This window comes from Eleutherodactylus coqui, chromosome 2, assembly GCF_035609145.1.
Source record: "Eleutherodactylus coqui strain aEleCoq1 chromosome 2, aEleCoq1.hap1, whole genome shotgun sequence".
Lineage (NCBI taxonomy): Eukaryota > Metazoa > Chordata > Amphibia > Anura > Eleutherodactylidae > Eleutherodactylus > Eleutherodactylus coqui.
The window spans coordinates 292,691,338-292,715,177 of NC_089838.1; the positions used below are offsets into that span (position 1 = coordinate 292,691,338).

Below are 23,840 nucleotides of genomic sequence, written 5' to 3' on the forward strand. Positions count from 1 at the left end.
ATAAATTGGTTCATTTAAATGGGTTCATTCACATGAGCGTTTTTTTTTTTTTACTTGGATCGCTGGACCGGTATTGAAAAATCAATACATGAGAATTAAGACCATTTGTAAAATTCCTTCATTCATCCAAAAAGTTGGTTGTGAAAAAAAAGTTTTCCTAGTATCAGAATTGTGTGAAATGCTGGAAATGTTACTAATGTTGCCCTTCTGCTACTTCTATGGAATATTGGATCATACTAAACTGAACCTTATGCTTGTCCAGAGATTGCCGTGGAGTCAGCATTTTCCACCAGCTTCCTCTATTCTTTCACCTCTTTTTAGCTCTTTGCGTGATTCTCCCTGTTTACAGGAAATATAAGGGAGCAAATGGGCATGAGATTGGACATGTGATGTACTGGAGCTGGCCCTAATCCTTCATACAGAAGACAGAGTCAGAGGAGACAGTGCTACCTCCCGAAGGAATGCAGAATCTTTATGAGCGATCCTTGGATGATGCCAGCACAGGTAACAAGAATATACTAAATGTACATGATTGGAGTTGTGGGAACCAAAGATTGAGAAAGACACATGTGTCTGTAGGGAGACAGTATGAAGAGTAGTGATTGGTGGTGAGCTATGTATATGTATCTAACCAGAATTACCAGTTGTGGAGTTAATCATTGGAGAAATGAGCTCTGAAACTTTTTGGATCCCTGGAATTGTTTGTCTCCTATTTTGGACCTCATCGACTTGTTTAGCTGTGTGAATAGTCTAATTGGACTACTAAAATCTACCCAGAGAGCCAATAAGAATGCACTTCTCACATAGTCCTTGCTGGTAAAGGCCAGAAGACTGAAACAGATTTCCCAATGTTTATACTGAGTCATGCTCTATAATTCTTTCTAAGGTGACAAAGTATTGTAAATGGCACAGCTGTCAACTGGCTTTCCCATACAGAAAAAAATGGGTAAGGCCTCATTCACACCTGCGTTAGGGCTTTCTGTTTTTGGAGCAGAGAAACTGAATTAAATGCTTCAGTTTTTTTCACCATTGATTTCAATGGGTTTTCAAAAAACGGAAAGCAAACAGAACGTTTTCAGTTTGCTTCCGTTCCATTAGGTTTCCATTGTGTAATTTTTTCATTAAAAAAGGGAAATCTAATGGAACAGAAGCAAAATGAAAACCCATTAAAATCAATGGTGAAAAAAAAGGAAGCAGACCGCTCCAAAAGCAGAATGGAGCTACAGAAAGCCCTAGTAGAGCTCTAGTGCAGGTGTGACTGAGCCTCACTGCTTTCAGTTTGCACACAAAGTTGGGGCTTCCAAAAATTGTTTTCTTCAAGCTCGGAGGTGTTTGGTGCTGCCTCTTACCACATGAATAAACATCATGGACCTTCCAGCACTGCAGGTTCTCCTTGGCATTAGATCCATACAAATACTTTATATACCCAATGTACTGTATTTAACATGTAGTGATGGATGCCAATATAGCTCTTGTAGTAGCTGACCAGACTCCTGCAGTATGTAGCAATACATTCATCTGCACAACTGGTCAGATCCAGAAACCTGGAAAAACTGCATGAAAAGCTCTATGGGGACATTGGTTGGGTAGAAGACGGGGCTACACAGAAGAGGACAACTCAAGGACAATATTAACTCATCGAGTTCCATCTTCGGAAGGGGTTGCCAACTATTCAGAAATTCTTGGACAGTCCATAAAAATAAGGCTCTTATAAATTCCTATCAGTATCTCAGCTAAAGACCTCTATATACTTGAGACTTTATGATTCAGAATCTTATTCCAATGTGTCCGTAAAAGTCTTGGTTGTCCGTGGTGTTTAGATACGTTGTCCAGCTAAAAGACAAATTCAGGTTGGCAACCCTGATGTAGAGTGTGGATGTAAGTGCCTTCCTTGCTGTAGGGTTAAATGTGCAGAAGGCAACAGTACAGATACAGGAACTTCCTGTAACCCCTAATCATGTATCTCCTTTCCTCCTTATCATGACCACTTAACCACATTTTCTCATAGTTGTTCTCTTCTTTTGCTGAGTGTGCTATTTTCTGACAAACACTGATCAGCCTGTACGGCAGCACAACGTCCCACAGGGCAAGGGGTCTGTTTCCATCGTAAAAAAGGAAATGCCAGTTCCTCAGGCCGGACTCACACGACCGGGTCGGATTCCACATGCAGGAGGCCCACAGCGGATTCCAGCTGTGAGCTGCGTTCGGTAACCCTGCATACGGCAAGTAGCTGTACTGTGTATGACCGTGGAGGCTCACAGGTGGTCATGCGCTGTACAGTTTATTTCTTTTGCTTGTACTTTCTGTGCCGTCGCTTAGTGACGTCATGGGTACCTGTAGCCTATATGCAATGTTAATTGCTTATGTGCTGCAGGTTGAACACATCCATTGACATCATTGGAGGCCGTTTGCATGGAATTCGTACCCACGGAGTGAAGGCAAATTCAAAACTACATGCCTTTTGATGCCTGCATTTCATTGCAGATCGCCCTGGCGGACAGCGATCGCGTGGTCCACAATTCAAATCCAATCGTGTGAGACCAACCTTACTGTCTATTAGATTGTAGGTGCGGAATTACGCAGTAGATTCCCATGAAAAATTGTCACATAGTTGAGGGCTTTGCTATCCTAATCCACTCCTACTATCAGAAAGTTATAATGGCAACTTTTAATTAAGTTTGGGCTACCTTTTGTGTTCCAATAAGTTTTTTAAATTTATTTAAAAGCTATGCAAATAAGTGATGAAGTAATGCTTATTTGCATAGCCTTTTCCCAGGGAGCATTGCATGCTGTAAAATACTCACTAAACTCTCGTGATGCTCTCCACAAGGAAAAACGTTACCGCCATCAGACTCCTATGGTATGGAGCAAAATAAATTGTAGACTGATCTGTGTCTCTTTCCATCTGTTGACAACCCGCCACACCAAAAACCCCACACGATTGGGGAAAATCTGGTCTGAAAAGCTCCGTCCCCAAAATCTGGAGTTTAGTTTGGTTCCTAATCCTTCAGCAGGGGCATGACCAGTCTCTGTAACACGCTCACAACTCATGTATATACAGTAGTTGTCCTATACAATACATGATAAGATGCGATTTCAATTGTTTGTTCCAATATTCAGTAGAGTTAAGAATGATTATGTAAATCCCTCAAAATATATCAGCACTTTGTCTGCTTTGAGGTCAGAAGTCCTGCAGTCACTATTAGTGTCGCTCATCTTGATTAGAGTAGCGCTAAAATTGTCCCAGTTTTCGCTAAATTGAATTGAGTTAATCCAAACCATTTTTTGGTGACAATCGCATGAAAATCTAATTTCTCAATGCCTGTTGCAGAGGTCAGCATGCAGCCAATCGGCAGCCAGAGCACCTTGTTAATGTCATCAAATATGTAATCCATCTTGCATAATGGAAGCAGTCTGATTGGATGCCTGCATGACATGACCTAGCCATATATAACATGGGCACAATGTAACTAGTGGTCATTTGGCAGTTGAGCACAGAACAGAGAACCTGCATCACGTTTATATGCCTATGTAGCACATGGTCTGCTGGGGCAGATATTCTACGAAGGATATATTGCTGCTGGTGTAAAAGCTTGTATAACTGCAGATAACTTAAGCTGGGTTCTATTGGTGGAAAGAGAGAAAGTTGCTGCATCATGTTTATATGCCTGTATGAAACGCGGTCTGTATATTGGGAGAAGGTATATTTCTGCTGCTGTCAATGTATACAGCAGCAAAGCAGACTGACGAATTACACTTTGTCATGGAGAGGAAGAAGAGGTGGCCATTGCGTGGCAGCACCCTGCCAAGGCAGCAAGTAGGGTGTTGCAGAAACACAAAAGGGCAGTGCTACCACCCTCAGGTGCCACTACTTGCAGCAGCAGCCACAGCTAGGTCTGCTCACAGGACTTGTGCAGGCTGGGCATTCTTTCAAAACCGAGATGATAGAAGATTGGTCATTTGGAAGATCTGAGATAAGCATTTAAAACATGGCAACAACATAAATAACCCCAACACAATGTGTATAAACAGTCACATGCACTCTCACCACACGATGCCTTGGAGGGTCCACTTGGGTCACAGGGCAAAGAGTCACCTCATCTTGCTCCCTCTTCCTGCATTTCCCTCCCTGTTTATAAACACAAGGCTATCCACATTGTCCGTGGACAGGCGGATATGTCTGTCAGTTATTGCATGCCCATTTGTACTCAGCACCCTTTCTGCTTGCAGCGGGGCAGGGAAGCACTTTTAACGCATGTTATGCAAGTGCTGGCCACTCGTCCATCTTAGACAGCCAAGAAGCCAGCACCATGTACATCCACAGGGTAGATGACATACTCTTGGACTGTCATGGATAAGTACTCCTGGGACTATTAGACCGGTCTCACATTTCGACAGCCGGCGTCCGCTCGGAAGATCCACAGCAAATGGCATGAACTGAAAGGTATGTACTTTCGCTTTTTCCTTCACACTCGTGAAAATGAATTGTGCGGGAAAAAATGGCAGTATGCTCTCTTTTGCTGCGGACTCCCTATGGACGGCCTCCATTAAGGTCAATTGAGGCCGTTCGACCTGCAGCCCGTCCGCAATGGATGGCGATGACATGGGACATCAGAAATGTTATTTTTTTTAAATCTCTGCTGTTCATGACCAACAACGAGTGTCTTTAGTCATCCGCAGTAAAGAAATGACAGGCACTCAAGGTCGCTGGCTGGGGTCAGACCTGGATTCTGCTCGCCCATGTTAGACCGGCCTCAGTCCTAGCCCATGCTTTTGCTGCAGGCTACGACAGGCTGAAAAAAAAACACATTCTGTTAGACTTTCCCTGCCACCAGTGATGGTGCTGCTGTGGTGACTTCGTGCTCATCCGCCATGAGCCACTGAGCTGCGATCTATTGCAAATGCATCCTCACAGCCATAGGGAAATATTGAGCTCAAGTTGCTTAACCGTCGTTCCTGATACTGCTGCATTTTGAGGTACTTCTCAATGACCAGAATGAGATTTATCATTTTGGCTTTGTAGCGAGGTTTCAAGGAGGGTGGCCACCCAGCAATGATCTGATGTTTTGATGTGGGCTATGCAATGATCCTTCTGCAAGCACTGCAGCGTAGAAGCACTCATATGCCTTAAAGTGCCTACAAGTGATAGCCCACATTCCTTGGGGTCAATCCTAAGAATGTATCTGACTTCGATTGAAGACAATCCCTGTCCATAAACCCTATTATGACTTATGGATATCATAGAGGGGGTTACTTTGCTCTGGTGGACTTAAGCAGTCGACGTAATACAGTACATTGATACCCTTCATCTGAATGGCCACCATGTAATACTTGGATTTCTCTGGCAAAATCAACTGGCTAGCTGATTGCCACAGCAGCTGCTTTCTGCAAGCTTTCTCTCCGATGAGACAACCCCTTTAAATGTTAAACTAGAGGAGAAGAAGCATAACCCCTTAGTGAGCCATCTTAGGTTACTTTTACATGGGCCAAGAAAACTTGCTCAAACAAGCGATTTTAAACAATAGTTATCCCATGTAAATGAGGGACCCAACAGACTACTGAGTGAGAAATTGCTTATTAGTTGCTAGTTGCTTTGTTTCAGCTCACTGAATTGAAACAACTAGTGAATTGAGCGACTTCTTGCTCAGTGTAAACCAGCAGTTCTTCATCTCTGAACGACTGCCTTTTCACAGTAAATGGAGGTGGACACCCAGAAGAAATCTCCAGCGTGCTTCGCCTTCATTCACTGAATGACTATTGCTCCTGTGTAAAAGCACAGAAGCAATAGTCATTGGGATGACTCTCAGGCATTTCTGTGCCTAACAGTCGTACCATGTAATAGTACACTGGGGAGCTGTGATTTCCCATTTACGCGCCCGTTCAGATGGCCCCGTCCCACCCCCCTTTTTTTGCCAACAGCTGAAAAGGGGCAGAGAGGGAAGGGGGAGGGAGTTTAGCAGAGCCACTGCTAAACTCCCTCCCACCTCCCTTTTCCGGCAGCTCTCGTAGGCTCCCATAGTAATCTATGGGACCAGCCAGCATATTCTAGCCGAAAAGATAGGTCCAGAACTATCTTTTCCGGCCGGCGTAAAAACACAGACTTGGCCAATGTGAACTTTCTGCGTCATGGCTGGCTGATTGGCATGGGTCTGGGGTGACATCATTGTATCAGCCCTGGCCCACAGGATTCACTAAACCAGTGCAGCTTCTTGCAGTTGATTGATTAATTGGCTGACTGGGGTAAACGGCAGCCCAGACGGTCAGTCACAAACTTTATTTGGCTATTTAAACTGACTCCTCAGAGCAGAAGGTGTCGGTTATGTCTTTGTATCCTGGTATGTTAGTATGGTTTGGAGGGGAGTTCTGTCAGCGTGTGCGGACATCTGCTCCGTGCCAGTTTTGGTGTCCTTGGTTATTTGTTCTGTGTGTCTGGCATTTCTTTTTCTCTCCCACTTGGTCTATTCTTGGGGCTTTTCTTTTTCCCTTATACTATGTAGCCCCGGGTTCCTGTAGGGTGTCACCCCTTTCAGGACAGGTATGACCGCTTATAGAGCAGGGATATATCCCCTCCTAGTCCTGGTGGTCTGTGTAACATATTGTCGGATGTGACATCTTACAAGTACAGTATCTGACGTATCAGAAATTAATTTTGATTTGATTTCCCCTGTAATATTTTACTTATGTCCTTAATGGGATTTCCTCTTTGTACAATTGCTACTTGTTAGAAGGGTCCCTTGATAATAGGTTGATCACAAAGTGTCTTTCTGCTGGAACCCTCAGTGATCAACTGTGAGGAAATCTGGTAGTAAGTGTTACATTTGCCTGCAGCACCTCCACAGGGGAAATGAAGCATTACACAATGTCCATTCATATCATTATTTTTTTTTTACAATGCAGAACAGGACCAGTCCTCCAAACTAAAATACAATCTTTGTAACGGCTCGCCAGTCTGGTCAAGACATGAGAAACCTGATCAGAATTGCCCAATAGGGTGTATAAAAATAGGTTTTCTAAACCAGAGAACTTTAAGTTCACAAGTATATAGATAGTGATTAATACTCCTTCTTTATAAGATAGAAAAATACATCTCATGTAACATGTAACTTTCTCTTTTCCCCTAGATATGGACCTATCTTCGCATAACCTCAACGAAACCTATTTTAGCCATGCAGGTGAGAACAAAACCGGAACTGTAGTTTGATTATAGTTTATAAATAGGCTTATTATTAACTAAGTACCTCTACTGGGAATTGGGATCCGTTTGAGAATAGACCTATCTTACCTGTCATAGCATTCTTAAAGGGGTTTTCTGACCACTGGCGTACATATAGGGGGTGCTGGGGGTGCGGTTGCGACCCGGCCCCTGAGCCCCTGGGGGCCCACGGGGCTGACTTTCCACGGCACTGACTGACTGCACTTACTTTCACTATGGTCTCTGAGCAGGCAGGCAGCCTCTCCTGCACATCGGGGCTTCCTCCCAGGACCTCCGCTCAGACCCCTCCCCCATCTGGTTCTCCAGCACAGAGATCATCAGAGGGGAGGGGTCTGAGCGGAGGTCCTGGGAGGAAGCGCCTATGTGCAGGAGAGGCTGCCTGCCTGCGCAGAGACCATAGTGAAAGTAAGTGCAGTCAGTGAGAGGGAACGTCCTCGGTATGATTAAGAGGGGGGAGGGGTGTTCTGTGTGTGATGGTGAATGTGGGAAACGAGGGGTGTTCTGTGTGATGGGGAGTGGGGGTGAGTGAGGGGTGTTCTGTGTGATGGGGAGTGGGGGGGACGAGGGGTGTTCTGTGTGATGGGGAGTGGGGGTGAGTGAGGGGGGTTCTGTGTGATGGGGAGTGGGGGTGAGTGAGGGGGGTTCTGTGTGATGGGGAGTGGGGGTGAGTGAGGGGGGTTCTGTGTGTGATGGGGAGTGGGGGTGAGTGAGGGGGTGTTCTGTGTGATGGGGAGTGGGGGGGGGCGAGGGGTGTTCTGTGTGATGGGGAGTGGGGGTGAGTGAGGGGTGTTCTGTGTGATGGGGAGTGGGGGTGAGTGAGGGGGGTTCTGTGTGATGGGGAGTGGGGGTGAGTGAGGGGGGTTCTGTGTGATGGGGAGTGGGGGTGAGTGAGGGGGGTTCTGTGTGTGATGGGGAGTGGGGGTGAGTGAGGGGGTGTTCTGTGTGATGGGGAGTGGGGGTGAGTGAGGGGTGTTCTGTGTGATGGGGAGTGGGGGTGAGTGAGGGGTGTTCTGTGTGTGATGGGGAGTGGGGGTGAGTGAGGGGGGTTCTGCGAGCCGGCACCTGACTTCACTATTAGAGGTATGCTAGAACTGAGCCGCTGTTTTGGTGACTGAGGGCTCAATGCCACAGCCGTAAGCCTACAGCACTGTGGGAGACCACCAGCATCTCACACATTTCCCAGCCGTGCACGCTGCCGGCAGGGACCACATATGGCTTTGTGTAGCACTGCACATGCACAGGGGGATTCTTTTTTTAATTCCCCACCCTGTTTAGAGTGACAATGCGTATGGAAACAATGTAATGTGTATGGGCAGCGTATCATACAAGTGTACAGGGCTCACGTTACTTGGTACGCAGAGAAAGAGAGCATGCTGGGATTACCACGTGTGCATAATACGTGGTGAAAACCTGGTCGTGGACATGAGCCCTAACATGTTATAAAAGTTAGCTCATGCTGTCTCCAATGTATGTGTGCCTGTATGTATGTGTATATATCATTATTTTTTTCTTTCTTGGGGAAGCACAGCTTGCCTTGAGGCTTGTGTTCTGGATGTTTTAAAAATCTAAAACCCCTGATTACTAATGATCCATTGATGGGTCATTAAAAAAAACAGTAATGTAGCTAAAAGTGATATACAAGGAGTAGCTGTGAAAAGGAGTGGTGGGTGGACGTGTCTGGAAGGGGGCCCCAAGCTAAACTTTTGCACCCGGGCCCATGAGCCTCTAGCTACGCCCCTGTTTCTGACACTTACGACAAAGTGACTGAGGGCTGTGGAGGACACAAATTAACAAACTTATGGTCCATTTAAACAAGGCGATATCGATTGAACGAGCAAACAAGTGAGTGACGTCACCGCTAGCTCGTTGGCTCTCGTGCAGCCTGCTTAGACAGGCAGATACATCGTTGGCTCGTTCAAACGAGAATCGCTCAGCATCGTTCAGTTTTTCACATTCACTGTATAAGGGATCGTCAAAGACTGAACGAGTGCTATTTAACCCAAACGGTAAGTGAACAAGCCAACAATGTTCTTTATGCCTGTATAAAATGAACGAAAAGTGAACAATTATCATTCGTCATTCAGTTGTCCGGTTGTGTTTAGACCAAACAATTATAATTATTATTGTTCACTTTGGCTCATTTGAACAATTTTTTTTTACGATAATCATTCCATCTAAAAGCACCTTAAGGCCTTAGTCAGACGGGCATTTTTTCGCGCGATTTGCGCATGCGATTCGCGCATATATAGAACCAATGGTTCGCTATGGTATCGGTCACATGTCCGCTTTTTATGCGGATATGCAATAAATTATAGGACACAACGATTCGCAGATCGCGCCTATCTGCGTTCGGCGTTTTATGTGCGCACCAAAATCATTTTTTTCGCCGGTCAGTCTAAGTTTCATGCGCATTTTGATGCGCATGGCGATTTTTCTCCGGTCAGACGGGCGTTTTGCTGCGACGATTAACGCGGCTGGGTGCAGATTTTTCCCGCGATTTTTTGCCTCCGGTCACGCGATTTGCGCATGCGCATGCGACTTGCGATGCGCAAATTGCGCGAAAAAACGCCCGTCTGACTAAGGCCTTAGGCATACTCACTGGTCAGATATCAGCCAGATCCATTGTAGCTGCTCCAGCGCTCCGGAACATAGGAAGTTGTTGCAGTAATGACATGCCATTCATTGTGCACTCGACCACTCAGCCTATGGCAGGCTTCTGAAGTGATTCTGCCATGAACGGGACCACTGAGACCTGTATTTGACTAGGCAGTCACTTACATAATGAATGGCACGTTACCGCTACAGCAATGCCCTGGTTCCAGAGTGGTGAGGACTGGAACAGCTGTGATAGACCTGGGAGACATCTAACTGGTGAGTACGCCTTTGTTTGTTATTTCATGCCATCTTCATCTCATAGTCATTTTAAACAATGCCATAACAGCTATGATAGATCCATTCTCAAATGGATCCCAATTCCCAACTACTCTTGACAGATCCCATTGACTGATAAATTTTTAAAGGCAAGAATAATGCTGCAGACTGTGATATTCTTGCTGTTATCTGTTACGGATTACGGATTGTGGATCCACTGGACCAACAACCAAGCCTAGAAAGTACTGGAATGGTTGGCAGCTGACTCCTCAGAGAGAGGGACTGTTGCCAGGAAAAGGGAGACTGACCCTTGGCTGCAGAGGGAAAGGAGAACCCCTACCTTCAAGGAAAGTGATCGCTCCGATAAGGGTGGCCCTGCGCTGGAGCCTGGGGTCTGAATATCCCTGATGGGGCAACGAACGCAGGGACTCGCAGCAGACAGATGAGCACACAGATGCAGGAAAGGACAGGGGGAAACCATAGACAGGAATGGGAACTGATAGAAAACAAACATACAGACAGATGCAGAGCTCAGACAGCATAAACCATAACTCGGAGGGCAGGGCAGAACTGAGACAGCACAGACAGAACTCAGACAGAAGAAGGTGACCAGAGAAAGCTGTGTCCACCAAACATAGAAAGAGTGACAGCATACCTGGCAAGCAGATTCTAATGTAGTTGTATTCCTCCATTAATGCTATGTTTCGACTCTTGGGGTCTTCATCAAGCAACTAACACACACCAATTCTGGGCAGACAGGGAGAGCAGAGGGAGGCTTGCAGCTGCCCAGAACCTCATGAGGGAGGCAGACATGAGTAGTGACCTTACATCATCTGTCACATCTTTCTCCTATAAGGAAAGTGACGACACCAACTATCCTGGTATCAGGGGAAGGTGTAAAACATCAAGAGAACCCTTCCAACTGCCTGTAGTACAGTACTACTTCGTTACTCAACAGACCTATACTGTATGATTTCTTAAGTACAGTAGTTGAGACTCAATACAATTGTACTTCAATGCTAAGGGTACATAGATTTACATGCAATTTTTTATTGTTGAATATGATCTCTTTTTTTAAAACCAGGAGAACCACGAAAAGTAAGCCGTGGTTGGATGGCCCTAGCTCTAGTGGTCACATTGGGCATCATACTTATCATTTTGTGTATCCTCACTGCAATCCTGTTTGGACATTGTAAGTATTAAAAGTGAGGATGTGCATGAATAGTAGTGGTGGGACAAACCCCTTCGGTGCCTAAAAATGCTCCCTATGTGGCAGTTTTCCTTATGATGTCCTACTCTTTGTCTACTTTGTCTTGTTTTGTATTGTTTGGGCACTATATGATACTTTTTACTGACAGCACCATTATGGTGTATCAGCCAGGACACCAGTCAACGTAAGGGTCCTTTTACACGGTGTAATTGGCTCCAGTAGATGAGCGCCATTCAACATTCATACAGTCCTTCCTTCTGATAGAACTGCCGTCGGTGGGCTGCACATCCACCCATTTACATCTACCCATAAATGAGCCAGTCAACTGCTGAATGAGCGTTTGCTCTTTCGTCGGCTGATCATTGTCTTTTTTACATTGCCCAATGATCAGGCTAAAGAATGGTCGGGTGAATGTGCTTGCCTGAATAGCGAATTGTGTAAGACGTCCTTAAGCCTGTGAAGATCTTTTTATCAGAGATTAGTAAGGAAAGAAGGAGGAAGGAAAGAACGAGCGACATCTCACCTCACAATTGCTTAGTCCCCATCTGATGGAGCAGCTCCTATCAATCACATAGGTCACCATGCTTCCCCTGACATTTTTGAAACTTAGCATTTTCCATTTCATGTGTCCCTTCATATCATTCAGCTCACACTTTTCCTTCCTTTTCCAGATTCGACTTTGCATCATGAATTCTCATCCCTAAAATCTAACGGTAAGTACCTTACCCCTGATAAAACCTTGTGCAGCACTGTAAGATAAAATATTGTGTCGCTGTAAATTTTGTATGAAGCACAGAGCATGTTAGAACTGGAGGTCTACATTAAGGTGCCAACTAGTGTTAACTCGTTAAGCCTTTATGACATAGAGGAACATTATAGACTAGCTTGTCTTGAGCCTCCATGAAGGACATCAATGTCATGGGTCTTGCACTGGCATGGTCATCAGAAGAGCTCTGTGTTGACTAACAGCCAGACTCTCACTGTAAGGCCAGGATCAGAGAAAACCTCAATCCCGATTTTTTTTTTTTAAACTACCAACAATGACTGTATAGGAGGGTCAAATAATTTGTCATATGATGGCACAACCTGGAAGTCAGCGGGGGACACAAACGAAATGGCACCGAATGGCTGGAGGTGTAATGGAGTATAGTCATTTTTTTAAATTTTATTAAATACATTTTTAAAAATTGACCGTGGAGCGTGGGGGAGAACACAAGTGTCGTGCCTCACCCAGCAACCCAGGGCCCCCTGCGACCAATGAGATTTCCCCTGGTCGGGTCAATGGCCAATCTTTCCCCGATCAGCTGTTCCCTAGGCCATTACACCTATGATGTATGAAGCTGACCTGCTGCTGGAAACACATTTCTCTGTCCACTCTGCAGTGGCCTGGAGTGATACTGCAGGCAAAATTCCCTTTCAAGTGGATAGTGTTATTGAGATAAAAATGAGTGAACCATACCCAGTGCTCCAGGAAATATGACCATATGTTTGCCCAGAGTGGAAGTGAGGAAAATAACTTACTTTACAGGGGGGTCTTAGTTGAGAACTCCCCCTAATCCTGATTGGTGATGTACCACAATGATGTTGCAAAGGGCGTAGAATAGACAATCCACCGGAGGTAAGGCTTCCAGGGTTTATTCATAAAGTAATATATGAGCTTAACAATATCAAAAAATATGAACAATGGTCTTGATGAAAATCTCCTACTGTTGGTTGTATACAGCACTTATGCAAACCAATGTGTTTCCATAGTTAGCACAGAGTATGTTAATTGTTTGTAACCATGGAAACACTTAGTCCTGCAGAGGACCTGCATACACATGACAGTAGAATATTTATAAATCGTGGCTATTTACAAAGAAGGGAAAGATCTGCCTGTAGTAAGCCTACAATCCAAGGGGTGCGCAGCGTAGCACCGCTACATCGGATTCAAACACTAATCTTTCAGAGGCCAATTTGAAATGAAGAGCCATATGATTGGTTGCTAGGGACATCTTCTCCAATTTGTACCCGACTTGATAAAACTCCCTCTGTGCCAATTTTAATCACTGTTGGGAACCACTAATAAATAAAATTTAACTTTTAATAAAGAACTAATTAAAATAATGCGCAGCCTAAATATGGTTCAAAATTTTTCTATGCACTTTTAGAACCGGGGTAGTGTTGTATTTGCACAATCAGTCATACATTTATAGTTCTTGGACTAGTATGGCAAACGTTCAAAATAGTCCAAGATCTGACAGATGATAAGTGTATCGCAGCTTATACACTGTGATCACCAATATGTCAGTCTCTATTGGACATAGCTCAATTATCCTCAGACATGGTCGTTGGTGCAATAGACCATATCTGTTGAGATCCAATAGTGCTCACTTACGTCACTTGTAGTTTTCTAAGTCTAGAGCCACTGACTATGCATGACTCATATAGAGCTCTATAGAGAGTGGGAGTGCATGTATTAGAAAGCACTCCATTCACAGTGAGCTGTAATGTTATCAGTCGTACGTTTATGGTTCTTGGACTAATATGGCATACGTTCAAAATAGTCCAAGATCTGACAGATGATAAGTATATAGCAGCTTATTCACTGTGATCACCAATATGTGAGTCTCTATTGGACATAGCTCAATTATCCTCAGACATGGTCATTGGTGCAATAGACCATATCTGTTGAGATCCAGTAGTGCTCACTTATGTCACCAGGCAGGCAAAAGGAGATGACTTTGAAACTCTAGACAGCATCTCCTCTAATGAATGAGGAATATGGGATAATATATAAAAAACAAAAAATATCCCATTCCTCCTATTTTTTCTAAGAAGAGCTTTTTTCTGCCTAGAAATCACGGGCAGAAAACGTAGCTCTCTTACAAATCTGGAAGGCATTAATCACAACATAGCTATTATGCTTGGTGATACTATTCTGTACAACCAGATGGGGTAATGCACCATTAGCACAACAGCTCACTGTGAATGGAGTGCTTTTCAATACATGCACCCCCACTCTCTATAGAGCTCTATATGAGTTATGCATAGTCACTGGCTCTAGATTTAGAGAACTATAAGTGACATAAGCGAGCACTACTGGATCTCAACAGATATGGTCTATTGCACCAATGACCATGTCTGAGGATAATTGAGCTATGTCCAATAGAGACTCACATATTGGTGATCACAGTGTATAAGCTGCTATATACTTATCATCTGTCAGATCTTGGACTATTTTGAACGTATGCCATATTAGTCCAAGAACCATAAACGTACGACTGATAACATTACAGCTCACTGTGAATGGAGTGCTTTCTAATACATGCACTCCCACTCTCTATAGAGCTCTATATGAGTCATGCATAGTCAGTGGCTCTAGACTTAGAAAACTACAAGTGACGTAAGTGAGCACTATTGGATCTCAACAGATATGGTCTATTGCACCAACGACCATGTCTGAGGATAATTGAGCTATGTCCAATAGAGACTCACATATTGGTGATCACAGTGTATAAGCTGCGATACACTTATCATCTGTCAGATCTTGGACTATTTTGAACGTTTGCCATACTAGTCCAAGAACTATAAATGTATGACTGATTGTGCAAATACAACACTACCCCGGTTCTAAAAGTGCATAGAAAAATTTTGAACCATATTTAGGCTGCGCATTATTTTAATTAGTTCTTTATTAAAAGTTAAATTTTATTTATTAGTGGTTCCCAACAGTGATTAAGTTTGTTCCAGTGGGAACTTTTCTGCCTCGGTGATAAATCCCTCTGTGCCAAGATTCATATTGTGCCATCCGTCCTAGACTATAGAGCCAAAAATTGATAATCTCTCTGCAATCTTCCTTTTCCCTCAGATTCAGAAATGAAAAATGGGTACTCAGAGCTCTGGAAATCAGGTAATTATCTGAACACTGAGGCTTCTATGTATGATATATCGTCCATCCAGCAGATGTTTGTAAAGAGGGCTCTATAAGGATATTGGAGGCCATCAGAGGCGTAAGTTGAAGCTTCTGGGCCCCAATGCAAAACCTGTAGCAGGGTCCCCAACTATAACGCTTCATTCATAGTTCTAGGCTCCTTATATGGAGAAGAGAGGCCTTATGGGCCCCCTAAGGCTCCTGGGCCCGGGTGCAACCGCATCTCCTATAGTTATGCCCCTGTCATGATGGAAATGGCAAATGCCCCCTCACTACAATATTTTGACACCTTACTCCATGCGCTACATCTCACTTCTATGTAGGTGGGTAATGGGGTTAGTAAAAGTATTACTGTAATGTTCCTGGTGGTCTTGGGGTCATTTGCTAGATAATAACCAGTAGCTTTGGCATTTTAGGGCAGGGGATGTCAAACGGAGGGCCACGTCAGCATTATGGTTGCCTTCAAGAGGCTGTTTATAAGGGCTTATTCACACGGGTGTATTTGCGCTTCGTATACGGACAGCATTGATTTGCTTTGGGGTATTCCGACTTTAAGGGGCAATTTTGGTCCATCGTATGGAGTACAATAGGATATGCTCAGATTGTTTTCACGTGCGTACAATACACGCGTGAAAAAGAAATCGCAGAATGTTCTATTTCGGCCCGTACTACTGACCGCAATTGCCTATTAAAGTCAATGGGATTGCAGAAATATGCAGTGAATACACGATATATACGTATTCGCGGTGTCGGAATACCCCAAAGCAAATCAATTGAATTTAAGCTGTCCGTATTTTGCGTATAAAAAATATGCACAGAATACGAAGCGCAAATACATCCATGTGAAAGAGCCGTTATAAACAGCCTCTTGGAGGCAACCATAATAAGAGTAATCTATGGGACCTTCCTGCATTTTATTTTGTGCAAGTTTGAAGCGCAGTGAATATGTGGCGAAAACAAACACAAGATGGTCTAAATACGCTGTGAATACGCAGTTAGTCTGAAAACGCTGCGCACGTCATGGACCAAAACTGCACGCGCCTGTGTGATTGCGCCGTAAATAAGGTGACCAGATTTCCCCAGGGTCACAGGGGGACAAAGGGGTGTGGTCAGGGGTGGGGCTTATTACTACATATGATTTTTACCTCCGTCCTTATAAAGAGTGCAGGGCCGGTCCAAGACAGGGAGCAAATACCACAGCATTTCTGTATGCAAAAAAAGTCAAAATCTGTATCGTTGGTGCAAATCAGCCACATATCCGCAGCTGATGTCATACTGTGTGGCGCTCCCCCTCACCTCCTCCGTAGGCTTCCTGCTGTTAGCGCTCCCCGGCTTCCAGTTCCCAGCGGCCTATAGTGACCTCAGCTGAACAGCATCACCTGACCAGGCCGCTGGGAACCGGAAGGTGGGAAGCACTGGCAGCAGGAAGCCTACGGAGGAGGTGAGGGGGAGCGCCACTGCATAGCTAGTTCGTAGTCAAATCTGCACCAATGGTACTGATTTTGACAGTTTTTTAGATGCGCAATTTGCTGCAGAAGTTTTTGCTGTGGACATTCCGCAGGATTTCCGCCATGTGTAAACATGCCCTAAGTCAACTTGAGATACGCTGCCATGTGCAGAGCAGCCTCAGTAGTAATAGTGACTATATCAGATTTAGCAATAATGGTGACCCTCCCATGGCAGCCCCAGCAGTAATAGTGACCCCTCACAGTAGCCCCAGCAATACTAGTGAGGCCTTACAGTCGTCCCGGCAATAATAGTGACCCCCCCCCACAGAATTATAGTGACCCCCCACAGTAGCCCCAGCAATAATAGTGATCCCCCACAGTAGTCCCAGCAATAATAGTGACCCCCTACAGAATAGTAGTGACCCCCCCCCCACAGTAGCCCTAGCAATAATAGTGACCCCCTCCCCACAGTAGCCACAGCAATAAGTGACCCCCCCACAGTAGTCCCAGCAATAATAGTGACCCCCCCACAGAATAGTAGTGACCCCCACAGTAGCCCCAGCAATAATAGTGAACCCCCACAGTAGCCTCAGCAATAATAGTGAATCCCCACAGTAGCCCCAGTAATAATAGTGACCCCCCACAGTAGCCCCAACAATAATAGTGAGCCCCCACAATAGCACCATAGTATTAGCACTCCCCTATACCAGCCCAGGAATAATGGTGACCCCCACAGTAGACCCATAATATAAGTACTCCCAGTATTAGTGCTCTCCTATACCAGCCCAGCAATAATAGTGACCCCCATAGTATTAGCGCTCCTGAAGAACCATACACTTGCCCTTTTCCTGGTCTTCACAGCGCCACTTTCAATTTCCTATACAGCTGAGGCAAAATAAAAGCTGTGCTGTGATTGGTTGCTATGGGTAGCAGTCACAGCTTGGCTCTCCTTCCTCATAGCTATGAGGAAACATGAAAGCTGCACTGTGATTGGTTGCTATGGGTAACAGTCATAGCTTAGCTCCTATAACTCATAGTGCTGATGTAACATAAAAGCTGTTCTGTGATTGGTTGCTATGGGTAACGGTCACAGCTCGGCTGTCATTCCTCATAGCTCTGAGGTAACATGAAAGCTGCGCTGTGATTGGTTGCTATGGGCAACAAAGACAGAATATCTTTGAGACAGCTTCCGTAAGAGGGGGGTGCCGCCCTACTTTTCCATGGCCACTCTGTAGTATAAGGGTTTGTATGAGATTAGGAAAATATACTTTGTATCAGGAACAGCACCTCTCTAGTGCGTGAGCCAGGTGCGGTACTGCATCTCCGTCCAAGCCATGCGGCACAGTCCACGGACAGGAGTGATGTTGTTTCAGAAAGTAAGCAGCGTTGTTTATCCAGTCGCAAATATCCTTTTATTCCTCCTGGTTTTTGAGGTTCACAGAGGAGGTTCAGGGCAGACAAGGCACCCATGTGAGTGATGCCAGACGGCCATAAGCGTAAAACCTGTGTGAGACACACAGTATCTTACCACTGTTTAACTGACAGTGTCCCGGGGTACTGCCACGTCTGGCAGCAAAATTGGTACAGCGCATTCCATCTGTTTTTGCTTAGATTTCCGCGCTGTACAATGGGCTCTCACGCATGTATATATGCGGCGAAATAGAACATGGTCTGTTTTTTTTTATTGTATATTACAAAATTCCGACACACTAATGTGAGCGGAACTCCATAAGGCAATGTGATTGCCTGCGAGTTACTGCGTATCACACAGGCGTACAGCGCATGTGTAATACACGGTAATCATACGCTCATGTGAGCCCGGCCTTAGGCTGTAGTCTTCGCATATCATACTTGTCCCTGGTGTTCAGTACATGTATATACTTCAGTTTTCTACGTAATTTCTTTTTTCAGTTTCCAACATCATGGGCGATCTGTCGAAATTAAAAGACAAAGGTAACAGTCCCCCGTAATGTCATCACTGCCGTGTTGGTTTGCTTCATGTAAAAGAAAAGGCATTTTTATTATGGCCCCATTCACTCAGGCAAGAAGATCGAATTTTGTGCTTTGTGAGATGCAAAAAAATACATTATATGTATTTACATGGGTGATTTTTTTTTTTGCAGCATGGTCTATTTTCTTGCGATTTTCATATGAGAATAGAATATGTAGATGTGCGGTCTCCTCCACATTGCACAACATATGGATGGAGTGTCCATGGGCTGTGCAATGCAAGTCGCGCCTGAGAATGTTGGGTACGACTTGCTCGCACTACAACTCAACCTCATTCACTTGAATGGGCTGTACTGCATTATCAGACATGGCTACATGGGTTTGGTTGTCACTGTGTCAGATACAGCAGGGAGAACTACTGATCCTTCTTTCTGCTGATTATAGAAGACCTGGTGATGGAACCTCAACCACTCTCAGGCTGATGGGAAATTTACATATTCCTCTGACTTCACTGTACTGCTCCAAAGTAGTTTTTGAGAAGTACATGCATGCAGAGTTACTGAGACAGACACAATGCTTGTATCAACATCAGTACACTTCTGATTTATTAATAGCACCATGGTACATATATACTCCAATTGACGTAGCAATAGAAATACATACCCCTAAAATATAAGAACTCATGATTGGCTTAGTTTCTAATGATTAACATATGTTAACACCTTAAGGTGTGTGTTACTACTAAAACATGTGATTTCCAGGAAACAAAGAAAAGTGAAACTTATACCGTGTTCATTAACCTAAAAATGCAAAGGTAGGGGCCCCAGAGTGCTCCCGTGAGAAATATCTACAAGAGGGCAGTGTGAGATCTGAGAACCATGCGTAGGAGATAGGACAAGAATTTAATACATACTAGTGTATCATATTGAACAAGTTAACCATTAAATGCAGTTATTTACTAAGAAGGAAGATATACCAATATCTATATCTGTCTGCCTGCATAGGCTGATGTGAGAAACATATGAAAAGATATATACAATAGAATACATATATAATTACTAGAGATGAGCGAGCGTACTCGGAAAAGCACTACTCGCTCGAGTAATTTGCTTTATCCGAGTATCGCTGTGCTCGTCCCTGAAGATTCGGGTGACGGCACGGAGCAGGGGAGCTGCAGGAGAGAGCGGGGAGGAACGGAGGTAAGATCTTTCTCTCCCTCTCTCCCGCCCGCTCTCCCCTGCTCCCCGCTGCGACTCACCTGTCAGCCGCAACGGCACCCAAATCTTCAGGGACGAGCACAGCGATACTCGGATAAAGCAAATTACTCGAGCGAGTAGTGCTTTTCCGAGTACGCTCGCTCATCTCTAATAATTACTATACCACATATTAAAAGGATAGTCTGTTAATGTGAAATCCAAGAAAATCCCTTTAGTGCAGAGCTGGCCCCACATTTGTGGTCATCACTCCAGATCCAGGATCTCCATCTGTGTGACATGTTTCGTTGGTTCAGATGGTTCTAGCAAAAGTTCGGTGACATTTAGCTGACCATAATCGTTTTTGGTCAGAGATATCCAATTTAAATGCTCACATTCTCTGCTTTATAAGATCAAATAATATCTAGACCGTGGTGCTTTACTTTGTAGCTTCTCAGAACTTCTAGTTTGCATATCATTCATATTCCTATACGTGTCTTTTTTTTCTTCTATAGTGGACATCACAGAAGGATCCTGCAAAACGTGTCCTCCTGCATGGAAAATGATTAAATCCAATTGTTATTATTTTTCTTCAAGTAGTCAAACGTGGGAACGGAGCAAAGAGCTTTGTGTGGAGCGTAATGGGATCCTCCTTGTAATTAAAAAAGAATTTGAAATGGTAAGTCCTGAAAAGCAACACTCCTTAGGCTGTGTTCGCATCGGAGTTGGAGGCTCCATTAGGGTTCTTCTAAATTGTGGGATGGCAAAAACACTGTGCCAAAAGTTATGGGAGAGAAACTAATATCATGTAGGAACCCATCTAGCCTGGCGAGGTGCAGCAACTCAACATGGCATTGATTCCACAATTGGACAAAAGACGTCTAGAGCAATGTTGAGCCATGCCGTCTGGATAGCCACCTACAGCTCTGTACTGTTTGTAGGTGCAGGTTCCCAAGTACAAATGAACCTCTCCACCATATCCCATAAATTCTGAATTGGGCTCAAGCTGGGTGAACGTGCATGTCACGCTATTCGTAGGAACTCTCCAAAATGCTTATTGAACCAATTCTGAACAGTTTGGGCCCGATGGCATGGTGCATTTTCCTGCTGGAATATCTCATCATTGTGGGGAATATGAAGTCCATGAAGGGGTGCAAATAGTTACTAAGCAGTGAAACGTAGTGGTCACCAATCAATGATGTGTTTAGATGGACCAGTGGACCCACCCCATGCCATGAGAAGACAGCCGATATCTGTAAGGAACCAGCAGCAGCCTGCACAGTGCCCTGTTAACAACTGGGGTGTATTGCTAACCCAGATGAGGCACTCTATGCAACACTCTAGTAGGTCTTCTGCTCCACCATTCCATAGAAGCTAAAGAACGCTGTACTGACCTGCAGGATATACCTGTAGGACCTTCTGCATTGACTGTGGATGTGATTTCTGCCAGAGTCACTTGTCTGTTTGCATGGACGATTCTAGCCAGTAGCCGCCAGGCACGATCATTAAGCAACCATGGGTGGCAATGCCATCTATAATGTTTTCCCAGTACACACATGGCACTGTGGATTGAGGAATGCTAAATGCCCTTGCTCCTTTATCTGTGCTTAGTTAGGCATATTTCGTATTCATGACACAGCAGACTATATCTTAGTAACCTACGTTGGGAGAACTATCATTTTTTCTTAAGCAGAGTACCTAGAAGGTGAGTGAGGAGATGTATAAGGCCATGCATGCATGCTTCTTGGTATGTGTATGGATTTTTGTGTGATTTTTTTTTTTTTCCAATTCCCAATCATGTTATAAAACAATGGAACAAAGAACAATCAGGACAGGGCTCCTCTCCTCTATGCCAATGCAATTGATAAAAAGTGAGAAGTAAAGAAAATGGAGATGACTTACCCGGTGTAGGTGGAGAAGGCCCCCAAATGAATGAGAGCCCTCCCACCCCACACCTCCAAGTCCTGGTAGGCACGTAGTATGAATAGATGACAATCCAAAGCTGTATTCCGCGACTCCCTGTGTGTACAGGTGGGAGCTGGCCAAAGTCCATTGTATCCCCAGTATCTGGGGCTCAACTCCTCAAGAAGCAAGTGTTAAAAAAGACAGACGGGATACACGGCGCCACCATAGAGACACTCCACGTGATGCGCCGTCACGCGCTCATGACGTTTCTACGTCATGACCTCACACGCAGTAGCCGGAACCCGGAAGACGGACGGGGTACACTGCATCTCTATTGGAACACATACATTTTACCGGGCCATGAGAACGGGCTCGGTATGAGGAAGGGGATTTGTCTACAGCTAATTGTAAGTCCCACACTTTAGAGTTAAAATTGTTTCTTTCACTGCTTGTTGTTATGCTTGAAAAAGTCGCTTTCTGTGGCGACGAAACGCGTTGCATAATTTAGTTATTTTTTAATAAATATCCATTGGGAACACTTTTATTTCAACTATTGCTGGAATGATTCCATAGAGCGCCCAATCATGTTATAAAGACCTGTATGAAGGGTCGGACATTGATTTGCAGGAAAGCTGACATCCAAGAGGTGGCGCTGCAGAGCTATTGTTCCATCTTCCTTATTTGCATTAGTAACTTACAATAATTTTATTAATTTCCAGATTTCTCTATGGCCAACCATAAGACAACAAAGATACTGGATAGGACTAAAACGAAATCCTGAAAACATAGACCAGTGGGAATGGACAGATGGATCACCTCTGACATTCAGGTGAGGCACAAAACACCACAGGTACAACATGCCAGAAGGGTAAATCAATGCCATTAAGGGTGTCATCCTTTATTATGGTTTCTCCTACAAAGAGCTGATCAGCTGCAATTGCCAGGTAAAGCGATGTTGTGCCATTTGTGTAATACACGGGTAAATCAGATTCACCAGACAGTCAGTGTTTGCAGCCAATTTTGCTGGCTTCTGAGATTTCTCATCACTAAGGGTATGTTGACACCTGCGTTCGGGAATTCTGTTTCCATGCTCTATTATGGGAGCATGAAAGGGGAATACCCTGGCCAAATGGATCCGTTTTATGATGGGTCAGGCCTCAACAAGTCACCTGATATAGCTGACCATTGGTTATTCTCACCCCATTAACTACAGCCTAGGTCTTCTTCCTCCCCATTGGGGAAGCATCTTTCTACATGAGATGCAAGACTTTGTAGACATCAAATTCAGCAATACACCTAAAGTCTATTCCTGGCTGACACGTTAGTCTTCATATTCCAGGCAGCTTGTTATGCATTTACATCATTTAAGTCACATAGATCAACAATTTCTATATTCCATCAAAACAACACACTAATAAACTGGAAATACAATTTCCATAGAACCCAATCCAGCCTTTCCAACAGTCCCCCACACCTTGCAGTATCTGGCCAGTGTCCATAACAATATCCCTGTCAGCAGGCCTGCTAACTACCTCACATGACCTTCCATGATGCGTTTACTTCTTTTAATGAGGCTGAGCCTCACTTACAATCACTATCGACAGTCCTCCGTAATGCAGATAGTCACCCTACCATCACAGTGACAGTGCTGACCTCTCTCTCTCGTACAGTTTTTAACCTTGGGTTACCAGTCCTTAACACCCTTTTGCTTCACACCTTCAACCCATGGTCATCAGGACCCTTTCTCTTCCCAACTTGGAGACAGCATTAACTCCCCAACTTGGAGACAGCATTAACTATGCCACTTTTTGTATCAGCAGCGGCTGCCACCAAGCCGCTGACTGCTGTTTCTCTGCTGGGCTCCTGCACAGACTCTGTTGCTGCTATTTGTCACAGTATCTCTGCCGCTGTGTCACTTACTGCACTCACACTCTCTCAGAACTCTGCTGCTGCTGCCAGGCTCTCTTGTGATGCAGCTTTCCACTCTTATATTCAGGGTCCTTCCCTGCACCCAGCACTTTCCTAAGCTTTCTGGCTCATTCCAGAGGTGTGTGGTGGAACCTCTTTCCCTCACACACTGCCCTACCATTGGGTTAATCTTCTGGGTGGTGACATCGTGGTGACTGCCATGGTACTG

General features: G+C 44.6%; 1 protein-coding gene across 2 annotated transcripts in view; it reads left to right on the forward strand.

Annotated features, from left to right (window-relative positions):
- Positions 1-373: 373 nt before the first annotated feature.
- The window catches only part of LOC136610832 (CD209 antigen-like protein C), a 28,870-nt gene continuing 5,403 nt past the window's right edge, over positions 374-23,840 (forward strand). Inside the window, exons 1-8 of one of the 2 annotated variants that reach the window (XM_066590030.1) lie at positions 374-504; positions 7,122-7,172; positions 11,169-11,276; positions 11,966-12,007; positions 15,145-15,186; positions 18,567-18,608; positions 20,314-20,477; positions 22,423-22,532. In XM_066590030.1, coding sequence (XP_066446127.1) covers positions 462-504; positions 7,122-7,172; positions 11,169-11,276; positions 11,966-12,007; positions 15,145-15,186; positions 18,567-18,608; positions 20,314-20,477; positions 22,423-22,532 — 602 coding nt within the window. In that variant the 5' untranslated portion in view covers positions 374-461. The remainder of the gene's footprint in view (positions 505-7,121; positions 7,173-11,168; positions 11,277-11,965; positions 12,008-15,144; positions 15,187-18,566; positions 18,609-20,313; positions 20,478-22,422; positions 22,533-23,840) is intronic. The other variant, XM_066590031.1, reaches the window with a different exon arrangement.